At 46.6% G+C, this 13,709-nt stretch overlaps 1 protein-coding gene across 1 annotated transcript in view; it reads right to left on the bottom strand.

Moving 5' to 3' along the window:
- Positions 1-13,709, bottom strand: part of LOC306918559 (tight junction protein 1-like) — a gene marked incomplete at its 5' end in the record, with an annotated part of 162,586 nt that overhangs the window by 123,364 nt on the left and 25,513 nt on the right. Inside the window, one exon of the mRNA XM_079531456.1 lies at positions 8,401-8,542. Within this exon, the coding sequence (XP_079387582.1) occupies positions 8,401-8,542 (142 nt within the window). The remainder of the gene's footprint in view (positions 1-8,400; positions 8,543-13,709) is intronic.

Raw genomic sequence — 13,709 nt, 5'->3', positions numbered from 1 at the left:
TTTACGTCTGTGTGTTGTTATGATGCTACTGAACACCCTTTACGTCTGTGTGTTGTTATGATGCTACTGAACACCCTTTACGTCTGTGTGTTGTTATGATGCCACTGAACACCCTTTACGTCTGTGTGTTGTTATGATGCTACTGAACACCCTTTACGTCTGTGTGTTGTTATGATGCTACTGAACACCCTTTACGTCTGTGTGTTGTTATGATGCTACTGAACACCCTTTACGTCTGTGTGTTGTTATGATGCTACTGAACACCCTTTACGTCTGTGTGTTGTTATGATGCTACTGAACACCCTTTACGTCTGTGTGTTGTTATGATGCTACTGAACACCCTTTACGTCTGTGTGTTGTTATGATGCTACTGAACACCCTTTACGTCTGTGTGTTTTTATGATTCCACTGAACACCCTTTACGTCTGTGTGTTGTTATGATGCCACTGAACACCCTTTACGTCTGTGTGTTGTTATGATGCTACTGAACACCCTTTACGTCTGTGTGTTGTTATGATGCTACTGAACACCCTTTACGTCTGTGTGTTGTTATGATGCTACTGAACACCCTTTATGTATGTGTGTTGTTATGATGCTACTGAACACCCTTTACGTCTGTGTGTTGTTATGATGCTACTGAACACCCTTTACGTCTGTGTGTTGTTATGATGCTACTGAACACCCTTTACGTCTGTGTGTTGTTTCAAAAATATTGAACCAATGGAAAAAAGTGCTTTGGACAAAACCTATTAACTCCATTGGACCATCAAACTGTCTGCTAAAGCAGCTAACTCCACCACCTCTCTCCCTCTCAAACGGTCTGCTAAAGCAGCTAACTCCACCACCTCTCCCCCTCTCAAACTGTCTGCTATAAAGCAGCTAACTCCACCACCTCCCCCTCTCAAACTGTCTGCTATAAAGCAGCTAACTCCACCACCTCTCCCCCTCTCAAACTGTCTGTTAAAGAAGCTAACTCCACCACATCTCCCCCTCTCAAACTGTCTGCTATAAAGCAGCTAACTCCACCACCTCCCCCTCTCAAACTGTCTGCTATAAAGCAGCTAACTCCACCACCTCTCCCCCTCTCAAACTGTCTGTTAAAGCAGCTAACTCCACCACATCTCCCCCTCTCAAACTGTCTGCTATAAAGCAGCTAACTCCACCACATCTCCCCCTCTCAAACTGTCTGCTATAAAGCAGCTAACTCCACCACCACTCCCCCTCTCAAACTGTCTGCTATAAAGCAGCTAACTCCACCACCTCTCCACCTCTCAAACTGTCTGCTAAAGCAGCTAACTCCACCACCTCTCCCCCTCTCAAACTGTCTGCTATAAAGCAGCTAACTCCACCACCTCTCCCCCTCTCAAACTGTCTTCTATAAAGCAGCTAACTCCACCACCTATCTCCCTCTCAAACTGTCTGCTATAAATCAGCTAACTCCACCACATCTCCCCCTCTCAAACTGTCTGCTATAAAGCAGCTAACTCCACCACCTCTCTGCCTCTCATGGAAGTAACACCAACTTTGATGAGGCAGTATTGCTTTGTTTTAAAAAATACAAGGTTTTCTTAATTTCCTGAAAGACATATAATTTACATTTCCTGAAAAATGAACAATTTGGAGTTAAGAGGTTTCTTCCCGACAGCAGAGATATAGTAATGATAAATAAGTGCAAACGGCTTGTACAGTGAAACTGGTCCAAGGTCCACCCATAAATGTACAAGCAGTGACATCATATTATTGGCCACCCATAAAGGTACAAGCAGTGACATCATACTGGGCCACCCATAAAGGTACAAGCAGTGACATCATATTATTGACCACCCATAAAAGTACAAGCAGTGACATCATATTATTGGCCACGCATAAAGGTACAATCAGTGACATCATAGTTGGCAACCCATAAAGGTACAAGCAGTGACATCATATTATTGGCCACCCATAAAAGTACAAGCAGTGACATCATACTTGGCCACCCATGAAGGTACAAGCAGTGACATCATATTATTGACCACCCATAAAAGTACAAGCAGTGACATCGTATTATTGGCCACCCATAAATGTACAAGCAGTGACATCATAGTATTGGCCACCCATAAAGGTACAAGCAGTGACATCATATTATTGGCCACCCATAACAGGTACAAGCAGTGACATCATATTATTGGCCACCCATAACAGGTACAAGCAGTGACATCATATTATTGACCACCCATAAAAGTACAAGCAGTGACATCATATTATTGGCCACCCATAAAGGTACAAGCAGTGACCTCATATTATTGGCCACCCATAAAGGTGCAATCAGTGACATCATAGTTGGCCACCCATAAAGGTAAAAGCAGTGACATCATATTATTGACCACCCATTAAAGTACAAGCAGTGACATCATACTTGGCCACCCATAAAGGTACAATCAGTGACATCATAGTTGGCCACCCATAAAGGTACAAGCAGTGACATCATATTATTGACCACCCATAAAAGTACAAGCAGTGACATCATACTTGGCCACCCATGAAGGTACAAGCAGTGACATCATATTATTGACCACCCATAAAGGTACAAGCAGTGACATCATATTATTGGCCACCCATAAATGTACACGCAGTGCCATCATATTATTGGCCACCCATAAAGGTACAAGCAGTGACATCATACTTGGCCACCCATAAAGGTACAAGCAGTGACATCATACTTGGTCACCCATAAAGGTACAATCAATGACATCATATTATTGGCCACCCATAAAGGTACAATCAGTGACATCATAATTGGCCACCCATAAAGGTACAAGCAGTGACATCATACTTGGCCACCCATGAAGGTACAAGCAGTGACATCATATTATTGACCACCCATAAAAGTACAAGCAGTGACATCATAGTTGGCCACCCACAAAGGTACAAGCAGTGACATCATACTTGGCCACCCATGAAGGTGCAAGCAGTGACATCATATTATTGACCACCCATAAAAGTACAAGCAGTGACATCATACTTGGCCACCCATAAAGGTAAAAGCAGTGACATCATATTATTGACCACCCATAAAGGTACAAGCAGTGACATCATATTATTGACCACCCATAAAGGTACAAGCAGTGACATCATATTATTGACCACCCATAAAGGTACAAGCAGTGACATCATAGTTGGCCACCCATAAAGGTACAAGCAGTGACATCATATTATTGACCACCCATAAAGGTACAAGCAGTGACATCATAGTTGGCCACCCATAAAGGTACAAGCAGTGACATCATAATTATTACTCAACGTAAAACTAGAGTTTGAGTGAAAAAACTGAAGCATAAAAATAGGACAAGATATAAAGATATAAATAGGTTTATAAAGTAAAGACAACAGTCTGACCTTCTGTCTGGGTGAGTGCGTGCGTGCGTGCGTGCGTGCGTGCGTGCGTGCGTGCGTGCGTGCGTGCGTGCGTGCGTGCGTGTGTGTGTGTGTCCACTAATCCTCATACTCAGGCTGGTCAGGTGACACTTACAGCAAACCGTCACATTGTTCAGGTCGCTCAAGGTCAAAGGTCAAGGTCAAAGGTCAGCCGAGTCGCTTCTGAGAATTAATCATCACAAAGCAATCATCCCTCTGGGCTATGGGAGATGACCATCATCCCTCTGGGCTATGGGAGATTACCATCATCCCTCTGGGCTATGGGAGATGACCATCATCCCTCTGGGATATGGGAGATGACCATCATCCCTCAGGGCTATGGGAGATGAGCATCATCCCTCTGGGCTATGGGAGATGACCATCATCCCTCAGGGCTATGGGAGATGAGCATCATCCCTCTGGGCTATGGGAGATGACCATCATCCCTCTGGGCTATGGGAGTATTGTACATAAAGCAAAACTTTTCCTAAAGCATTATTGAGCCACTAGAGGTCAGTAGAGGTCACAGTTGAATGTTAGAAGGAAGGAGTGTTTTCTAAAACATACACTGGCAACTGGCCGACATGTGAATCCCTAGACTCTTTCAAAACTGCTCTCAAAGGACACCTACGGACGGCTGCATGTCAAAGGACACCTACGGACGGCTGCATCTCAAAGGACACCTACGGACAGCTGCTCTTAAAGGACACCTACGGACAGCTGCTCTCAAAGGACACCTACGGACAGCTGCTCTCAAAGGACACCTACGGACAGCTGCTCTCAAAGGACACCTACGGACAGCTGCTCTTAAAGGACACCTACGGACGGCTGCATCTCAAAGGACACCTACGGACAGCTGCATCTCAAAGGACACCTACGGACAGCTGCATCTCAAAGGACACCTACGGACGGCTGCATCTCAAAGGACACCTACGGACAGCTGCATCTCAAAGGACACCTACGGACAGCTGCATCTCAAAGGACACCTACGGACGGCTGCATCTCAAAGGACACCTACGGACAGCTGCATCTCAAAGGACACCTACGGACGGCTGCATCTCAAAGGACACCTACGGACAGCTGCATCTCAAAGGACACCTACGGACGGCTGCTCTCAAAGGACACCTACGGACAGCTGCTCTCAAAGGACACCTACGGACGGCTGCAATTCAAAAGTGACATATTGAGTGTATACAACACACTGTATGCAGAACGCAGAACTCAGGGAAATAAACTCAACTTTATTGGTAACGTACATAAAGAGGTTGACGCAGCAGTAATGTCAACCTGTGTGTGTGTGTGTGTGTGTGTGTGTGTGTGTGTGTGTGTGTGTGTGTGTGTGACACAGCAGTAACGTCTCGGCCTGCTGATTATGGAGGCTATTTGTCAGGTCACGCACGCACGCACTCGCGCACACACTCGCGCGCGCACACACACGCATGCACGCACGCACACAGCGGGGCAGCAGTGGACATAAGGGATCAGGCCTGAGGGGTCTCTGCACTCGGAACGCGACCCAAAACATTCTCCCGGGCCGAGACCCAGACTCGTGAGAAGAGCCGATCTACAAGCTCACAACGCTGCGCGAAGCCCCGCGTTGTGAGCTTGTAGATCGGCTCTTTTCACTACTTGTGTCTGTGAGGTCTTTCTGACCCATTTGGGGTTGTTGAAGTTGATTATCTTTGCCCCTGAAGCTCTCACAAGGTTCCCCTTCCATGACTTTACCTACACTGCGTGAAAAGAGGAGTTAACGGGCAATTATGGGCACTAGATTTGCCCGTAAACCTCAAGTTTAGCAGCATATACAGTAATATACGGTAATATACAGATGACAATTCGGGAGTTTACCGGAGTTTGTTGGAAAGTTTAACGGGAGTTTCCTGTGATATACACATCTGTAAATTCCATGCTTTTTGCGCAGTGCTAAATATTCCATTGTTCAAGTAGTCAATATTTAAAAGACAATGGCTGGGGGGAAAATGTGTAAAAGACAGTATTGACAGTGGTCAATAACATCACAGGAAAAAATAGGTATTTTTGACCTGAAGTCAGCTTGTGGTACCTGGCCTTACTGCAGTCATGACCTGAAGTCAGCTTGTGGTACCTGGCCTTACTGCAGTCATGACCTGAAGTCAGCTTGTGGTACCTGGCCTTACTGCAGTCATGACCTGAAGTCAGCTTGTGGTACCTGGCCTTACTGCAGTCATGACCTGAAGTCAGCTTGTGGTACCTGGCCTTACTGCAGTCATGACCTGAAGTCAGCTTGTGGTACCTGGCCTTACTACAGTCATGACCTGAAGTCAGCTTGTGGTACCTGGCCTTACTGCAGTCATGACCTGAAGTCAGCTTGTGGTACCTGGCCTTACTGCAGTCATGACCTGAAGTCAGCTTGTGGTACCTGGCCTTACTGCAGTCATGACCTGAAGTCAGCTTGTGGTACCTGGCCTTACTGCAGTCATGACCTGAAGTCAGCTTGTGGTACCTGGCCTTACTGCAGTCATGACCTGAAGTCAGCTTGTGGTACCTGGCCTTACTGCAGTCATGACCTGAAGTCAGCTTGTGGTACCTGGCCTTACTGCAGTCATGACCTGAAGTCAGCTTGTGGTACCTGGCCTTACTGCAGTCATGACCTGAAGTCAGCTTGTGGTACCTGGCCTTACTACAGTCATGACCTGAAGTCAGCTTGTGGTACCTGGCCTTACTGCAGTCATGACCTGAAGTCAGCTTGTGGTACCTGGCCTTACTGCAGTCATGACCTGAAGTCAGCTTGTGGTACCTGGCCTTACTGCAGTCATGACCTGAAGTCAGCTTGTGGTACCTGGCCTTACTACAGTCATGCGAGTGTTAGACAGTGATGGAATTATTATTATTTTAAATGTAATTAAATTGCGACCGTAGGTCACATATTACTGTGGAAACCTGCAAATCCGTCAATCCGTCAGTCACGCCTCCGTATATGGCCGTCAGTCCGTCACACCTCGTGACACGCTCCATATATGGCCGTCTCCATATTTGAAGACCACAACAGTAACACTGACCTCATCAAACCGTGGATAGCCACAAATGGAGAAGACTGGATCATCACCTAGATCTGCACTCCACACTCCTCTCTCTCTCTCTGTGCCTCTAATTAATTAGTCTCATGTCGCGCAGCTGCGTCTAGATTCTCCCGGCGGATCCTGCCGGGGGCTGCATATGCCATTGAAAGCATAGGTGGACCACAGGCTAATCTACATCTGACCTCAAACCCTTATTGAGCTCCATATATGGAGCTGACCTGTTCTGACATTCCATATGTTGATCCTTCCCCATCCATCCTTCCTCTTCGATGTCTCCCTTTTGACTGATACCTGTCCAAAAACTAGAGTTCTCAACTGGCCTGACAATTAAGGCCCGGCCCTACCTGGGTCCTGATCAAACCCTGTACACTCAAGACACACTCCATATATGGCCAGTACAGAATTCATTCCATGTTGGTCTCACCCCCCCCCCCCCCCCCCCCCCCAAATCCTAAAGCGCCAGCGCTAGCCCAGGAGGATGCGTGCACGCGACCTCGCCCTTTAGATGTCACGGTTACTGTGTAAACATTACTCATGTCACTCACACAGCAGCTCGATGCTGTCCAGACTCTTGTGCTCTACAGATGCACTACAGTGGTCTACAGATGCACTGCAGTGGTCTACAGATGCACTACAGTGGTCTACAGATGCACTACAGTGGTCTACATATGTACTACAGTGGTCTACAGATGCACTACAGTGGTCTACAGATGCACTACAGTGGTCTACAGATGCACTGCAGTAGTCTACAGTGGTCTACAGATGCACTACAGTGGTCTACATATGTACTACAGTGGTCTACAGATGCACTACAGTGGTCTACAGATGCACTACAGTGGTCTACAGATGCACTACAGTGGTCTACAGATGCACTACAGTAGTCTACATATGTACTACAGTGGTCTACAGATGCACTACAGTGGTCTACAGATGCACTACAGTGGTCTACAGATGCACTACAGTGGTCTACAGATGCACTACAGTGGTCTACAGATGCACTACAGTGGTCTACAGATGCACTACAGTGGTCTACATATGCACTACAGTGGTCTACATATGCACTACAGTGGTCTACATATGCACTACAGTTGTCTACAGATGCACTACAGTGGTCTACAGATGCACTACAGTGGTCTACATATGCACTACAGTTGTCTACAGATGCACTACAGTGGTCTACATATGCACTACAGTGGTCTACATATGCACTACAGTTGTCTACAGATGCACTACAGTAGTCTACAGATGCACTACAGTGGTCTACATATGCACTACAGTTGTCTACAGATGCACTACAGTGGTCTACAGATGTACTACAGTGGTCTACAGTGGTCTACAGATGCACTACAGTGGTCTACATATGCACTACAGTTGTCTACAGATGCACTACAGTGGTCTACATATGCACTACAGTGGTCTACATATGCACTACAGTTGTCTACAGATGCACTACAGTGGTCTACAGTGGTCTACAGATGCACTACAGTGGTCTACAGTGGTCTACAGATGTACTACAGTGGTCTACAGATGTACTACAGTGGTCTACAGTGGTCTACAGATGTACTACAGATGTACTACAGTGGTCTACAGATGTACTACAGTGGTCTACAGATGTACTACAGTGGTCTACAGTGGTCTACAGATGTACTACAGATGTACTACAGTGGTCTACAGATGTACTACAGTGGTCTACAGATGTACTACAGTGGTCTACAGTGGTCTACAGATGTACTACAGATGTACTACAGTGGTCTACAGATGTACTACAGTGGTCTACAGATGTACTACAGTGGTCTACAGTGGTCTACAGATGCACTACAGTGGTCTACATATGCACTACAGTGGTCTACAGATGCACTACAGTGGTCTACAGATGCACTACAGTGGTCTACAGATGCACTGCAGTGGTCTACAGATGCACTGCAGTGGTCTACAGAGGGTTACTCACATGGGAGTCAGACAGCAGCTGGATGGAGTCCAGACTCTTGCTCCTGAGGATCCGTCCCTGGATCCTGCCGTGGATTCTTCTCAGAGACGGTTTCCCCTGCTTGGAGGCAGGGCTTGGTCCGTGGGAGGGGCTAGGGTGGATCCTGTATGGTAGACACAGAAACCAATCAGTGAGGAGGTGGGAGGGGCAGCCTATAGACAACAGAAACAGAGTGGTACTGTACTGTACTGTACTGTACTGTACTGTACTGTACTGTACTGTACTGTACTGTACTGTACTGTACTGTACTGTACTGTACTGTACTGTGTAAGCCCTCCTCCCTGGTGTGCGTGCGTGTGTGTGTGTGTGTGGGTGTGCGTGTGTGCGCGCGTGCGTGCGTGTTAGACTGCGCAACAGTGACAATTGGTGGTGAACAAACTCTAAAACGCTATGTCCGTGCTCAGACGGACAGACTCAGACGGACAGACACAGACCCAGCCAGCCAGCCAGTCAGTCAGCCAGCCAGTCAGCCAGTCAGTCAGCCAGCCAGTCAGCCAGTCAGCCAGCCAGCCAGCCAGCCAGCCAGCCAGCCAGTCAGCCAGCCAGCCAGTCAGTCAGCCAGCCAGTCAGCCACCCAGCCAGTCAGTCAGCCAGCCAGTCAGCCAGTCAGTCAGTCAGCCAGCCAGCCAGCCAGTCAGCCAGTCAGCCAGCCAGTCAGCCAGCCAGTCAGCCAGTCAGCCAGTCAGCCACCCAGCCAGTCAGTCAGCCAGCCAGTCAGCCAGTCAGTCAGCCAGCCAGCCAGCCAGTCAGCCAGTCAGCCAGCCAGTCAGCCAGCCAGTCAGCCAGTCAGCCAGCCAGCCAGCCAGCCAGTCAGTCAGCCAGCCAGTCAGCCAGCCAGTCAGCCAGTCAGTCAGCCAGTCAGTCAGCCAGTCAGCCAGCCAGTCAGCCAGTCAGTCAGCCAGCCAGTCAGCCAGTCAGTCAGCCAGCCAGTCAGCCAGTCAGCCAGCCAGCCAGTCATGCAGTCAGTCAGCCAGTCAGCCAGTCAGGGACACACATTGCTGTGCATTGGAGTGGCTGGTGAAACAGTATTCTCAGTATTCTGGTGGCTTGGAATAACAGTGTAGGCATTTATCAGACACTCTTAACACTAGCATGACTTAAGGAAAATTATACACAAGTAGCATGTGCTTAAATTAATATTTAGAAAATGTTTCAGATGTCAAAAATGTCTGAGATGATTTCCACAGAGACTTACAGTTCAAGGTTGAACTCTACTGTTCCATCTTGTGTACATTACAGGTACATAAGAGTAACACTTTATTGTTCATCTTGTGTACATAAGTCATTTTTTGTCTGGCTTCCTTCAGACAATACAGCAGCAAATATATAATATGACATCAAACAGCAAAAAACACAGCAAACAAGGGTAGCCTATAGAATTTCCAGTGTAAAGTGCAAAGATATAGAGAAAACAAAGAGTAGAAAAAGAGTATCATATTATATATGTACATGTTTTCTCTGTAGTAGCAAAGTTAGGTGAACTGTGTAAGCAAGAACAACACATAGCCTACATGATAGATAATACATCAAATAGGCTACACATAAATAGTCACTATTTTCAAATGGCCAAAATATACAGGGCTCAATCCTCTACTGGACTCCTTATAAGGAATAGGCTGTCATGCCAGGGGGCGTGGCAGACAGTCTTTTGACCTTAAGCAGCTTGTTTGTGTGTGAAGGATTGTTGTGTTATTTTATTTGTTTTAGCCTACAGGTTTAAGTTTCCAGTTTTTTGGCATCCCTGTAAAGGAAGAAAATAAACAACCTGAACCAACCTGGAGTGGACATTCTATTATTGTATTTAAACAAAGCAAGCGTCTTTACTGTTTCAGTCTGCCCATGAAGTGGCTCACACAATGGGAGAAAAGTGTTTTTAACAAACGGATAAGTGGTCACTACTTTAGTCAAAATCTAGAAAAGACACATGTAGGCCTATAGAGCGTCGCAGTCCCGCCTCCTACCCTGGACCAGGAAATGAAACCCAATGCATTATTCTCATAGACATTTCTTAAAATATTTATTTAAAGACGGTTACGCCGCGGACAAAGCCAACTCGAGTCGTGACAACTCATGACAACACAAACAATATTTTGGACCAAACAAATAATTACAAAGAAGAAAAACCACAAAAAAAGTGTTGTAACCTGCCGTTTTTTTCTTCTTTCTAATTATTTGTTCGGCCCAAAAAAATGTGTTTGTTGTCATGATTGGTCACGACTGGAGTTGGCTTAGTCCGCGGCGTAAACGTCTTTAAATAAATACTTTCTGAAATGTCTATGAGGAAAATGAACGGAGAATCATTTCCTGGTCCAGGGTAGGGGGCGGGACTGCGACGCTCTATAGGGCCTACTCTTTACCTTTGATTCTTTATGTTTGATTCTTCATCTGAGATTTGCAGAACAAACATAAACAAACACTCACTGATTGAGGAAGAGGAAGTGAACCCCTTTAGGAAAACTGCCCACAGCTCCATCTGCTGGCGGACTAGTGATATGGATGGTTCTATTATTATCCTTGAGGGGGTTCCAGGGGATCCGGGGACCACAAGGGGTCCTTGAGGGGGTTCCAGATGGTCCCCATGCAGCTAAATGGAGGTGGTCACCAAACGGACCCTCTGTAGCTCCAGATGATCCCTGTGCTTTAGACCCGTTGTTGACCTGTCTGTCTAGCATCAAATGATGGATGAGTGAGAACTTTCTCAAGCTAAATGAGGATAAGACAGAAGTTCTCATAATCGGTTCTAGTGAGCAGAAATAATCAGAAATACTTACATGACTGCCTGTCTAAATATGTCCCAAACCTTCCTACCTACATGACTGCCTACCTAAATATGTCCCAAACCTTCCTACCTACATGACTGCCTGCCTAAATATGTCCCAAACCTTCCTACCTACATGACTGCCTGCCTAAATATGTCCCAAACCTTCCTACCTACATGACTGCCTGCCTAAATATGTCCCAAACCTTCCTACCTACATGACTGCCTACCTAAATATGTCCCAAACCTTCCTACCTACATGACTGCCTGCCTAAATATGTCCCAAACCTTCCTACCTACATGACTGCCTGTCTAAATATGTCCCAAACCTTCCTACCTACATGACTGCCTGCCTAAATATGTCCCAAACCTTCCTACCTACATGACTGCCTGTCTAAATATGTCCCAAACCTTCCTACCTACATGACTGCCTGTCTGTCCCAAACCTTCATACCTACATGACTGTCTAAATATGTCCCAAACCTTCCTACCTACATGACTGCCTGCCTAAATATGTCCCAAACCTTCCTACCTACATGACTGCCTGCCTAAATATGTCCCAAACCTTCCTACCTACATGACTGCCTGCCTAAATATGTCCCAAACCTTCCTACCTACATGACTGCCTGTCTAAATATGTCCCAAACCTTCCTACCTACATGACTGCCTGTCTAAATATGTCCCAAACCGCTAGCCTGGTTAATAAACCAGACCGAATCAGCCGTTGGCAAAAAAAAGTTGCCTACCAGCGGATTTCGGTCTGGCGAGGCTCAGTAGCACGCCTCTTTCCTACAATCGAGAACAGGTCGGACCAATCGGGACAACGGTATGCAATATGGGCGGGCTTTGGTACAGTGACGTTCAATGCTTGAGACTTTTGACTTGACAGTAGCTCTGACCAATTGCGTCAAAGAGAAAATGTTCCCCGGGAAATGAAATCCAAGTGGAGCCAGCCCAGACTGATATACCGCGGACAGTGTTGTGTGATATTAGTCTGGCTTATTAGCCAGGCTACCAAACCGCCCCCTAAGGTCTTCCACGTGGAACAAACTCCCACTGTACCCTTCGACAGGCAGCCTCTGTAGACATTACTTATCAGCAATCAGACTGCTGAACAAGAGCTAAGTTTTTGACGCACTGAACTGAACTGATTCATGCTCAAATAGGGGACTCTTTTTGTTATAGCCTATACAGTACCTGACGAACTTTTATTTATTTTGCACTCACTTTGTTATGTCATGCACTTTATGTTCTTCTCTCTCTACCTTAAACTGCAATATGAGCCTTTAGGCACAACCAAGTTTTTCACCCACCTTACTTGTAATGTGATGTGACAATAAAGATTGATTCTGATTCTGATTCTGATTTTTAAAGCGCAGCTCAAGACCCACTTCTACACTCTTGCTTTTAATTGATCTTTTACATTTTTTGTTATTCATGTCCTCACTGTATTGCATTACTGCTATTATTTTAATGTTTTATGCCTTGCTTTTCGTTTCTTTTTTCCTCCATTGCTCTGCAAAGCACTTTGAGCTGCATTTCATGTCATGAAAGGTGCTGTCAGTGGTGATTTTGGCAGCAATTTTTGATTTTTAGTTTTAGTCATAGTCTCTTGAATAGTTGTCATTTAGTTTTAGTCACATTTTAGTCACCTGGAATGTTTTAGTGTTAGTCTATAGTTTAAAAAAAAAACACGGCATCAACTGTAGATTTAGTCGACTAAATCTACAGTTGATGCCGTGTTTTTTTTACCAGGGACCCCCCATGTGAACATGTGTTGTACCAGGGACCCCCCATGTGAACATGTGTTGTACCAGGGACCCCCCATCTGAACATGCGTTGTACCAGGGACCCCCCATGTGAACATGTGTCGTACCAGGGACCCCCCATCTGAACATGTGTTGTACCAGGGACCCCCCATCCTGAACATGTGTTGTACCAGGGACCCCCCATGTGAACATGTGTCGTACCAGGGACCCCCCATCTGAACATGTGTTGTACCAGGGACCCCCCATCTGAAAATGTGTTGTACCAGGAACCCCCCCCATCTGAACATGTTTGTACCAGGAACCCCCCCCATCTGAACATGTTTGTACCAGGGACCCCCCATCTGAACATGTGTTGTACCAGGGACCCCCATCTGAACATGTGTTGTACCAGGGACCCCCCATGTGAACATGTGTTGTACCAGGGACCCCCATGTGAACATGTGTTGTACCAGGGAGCCCCATAGGGAGTCAGGGACCCCCCATAGGGAGTCAGGGACCCCCATGTGAACATGTGTTGTACCAGGGACCCCCCATGTGAACATGTGTTGTACCAGGGACCCCCATAGGGAGTCAGGGACCCCCATGTGAACATGTGTTGTACCAGGGACCCCCCATGTGAACATGTGTTGTACCAGGGACCGCCATAGGGAGTCAGGGACCCCCCATGTGAACATGTGTTGTACCAGGGACCCCCCATGTGAACATGCGTTGTACCAGGGGACCCCCCATGTGAACATGTGTTG

The sequence above is a fragment of the Electrona antarctica genome (genome assembly GCF_951216825.1).
Source record: "Electrona antarctica genome assembly, contig: scaffold_96, whole genome shotgun sequence".
Classification (NCBI taxonomy): Eukaryota; Metazoa; Chordata; class Actinopteri; order Myctophiformes; family Myctophidae; genus Electrona; species Electrona antarctica.
Note: the sequence above shows the minus strand (reverse complement) of the source record. Positions and strands in the feature narration are given on the sequence as shown.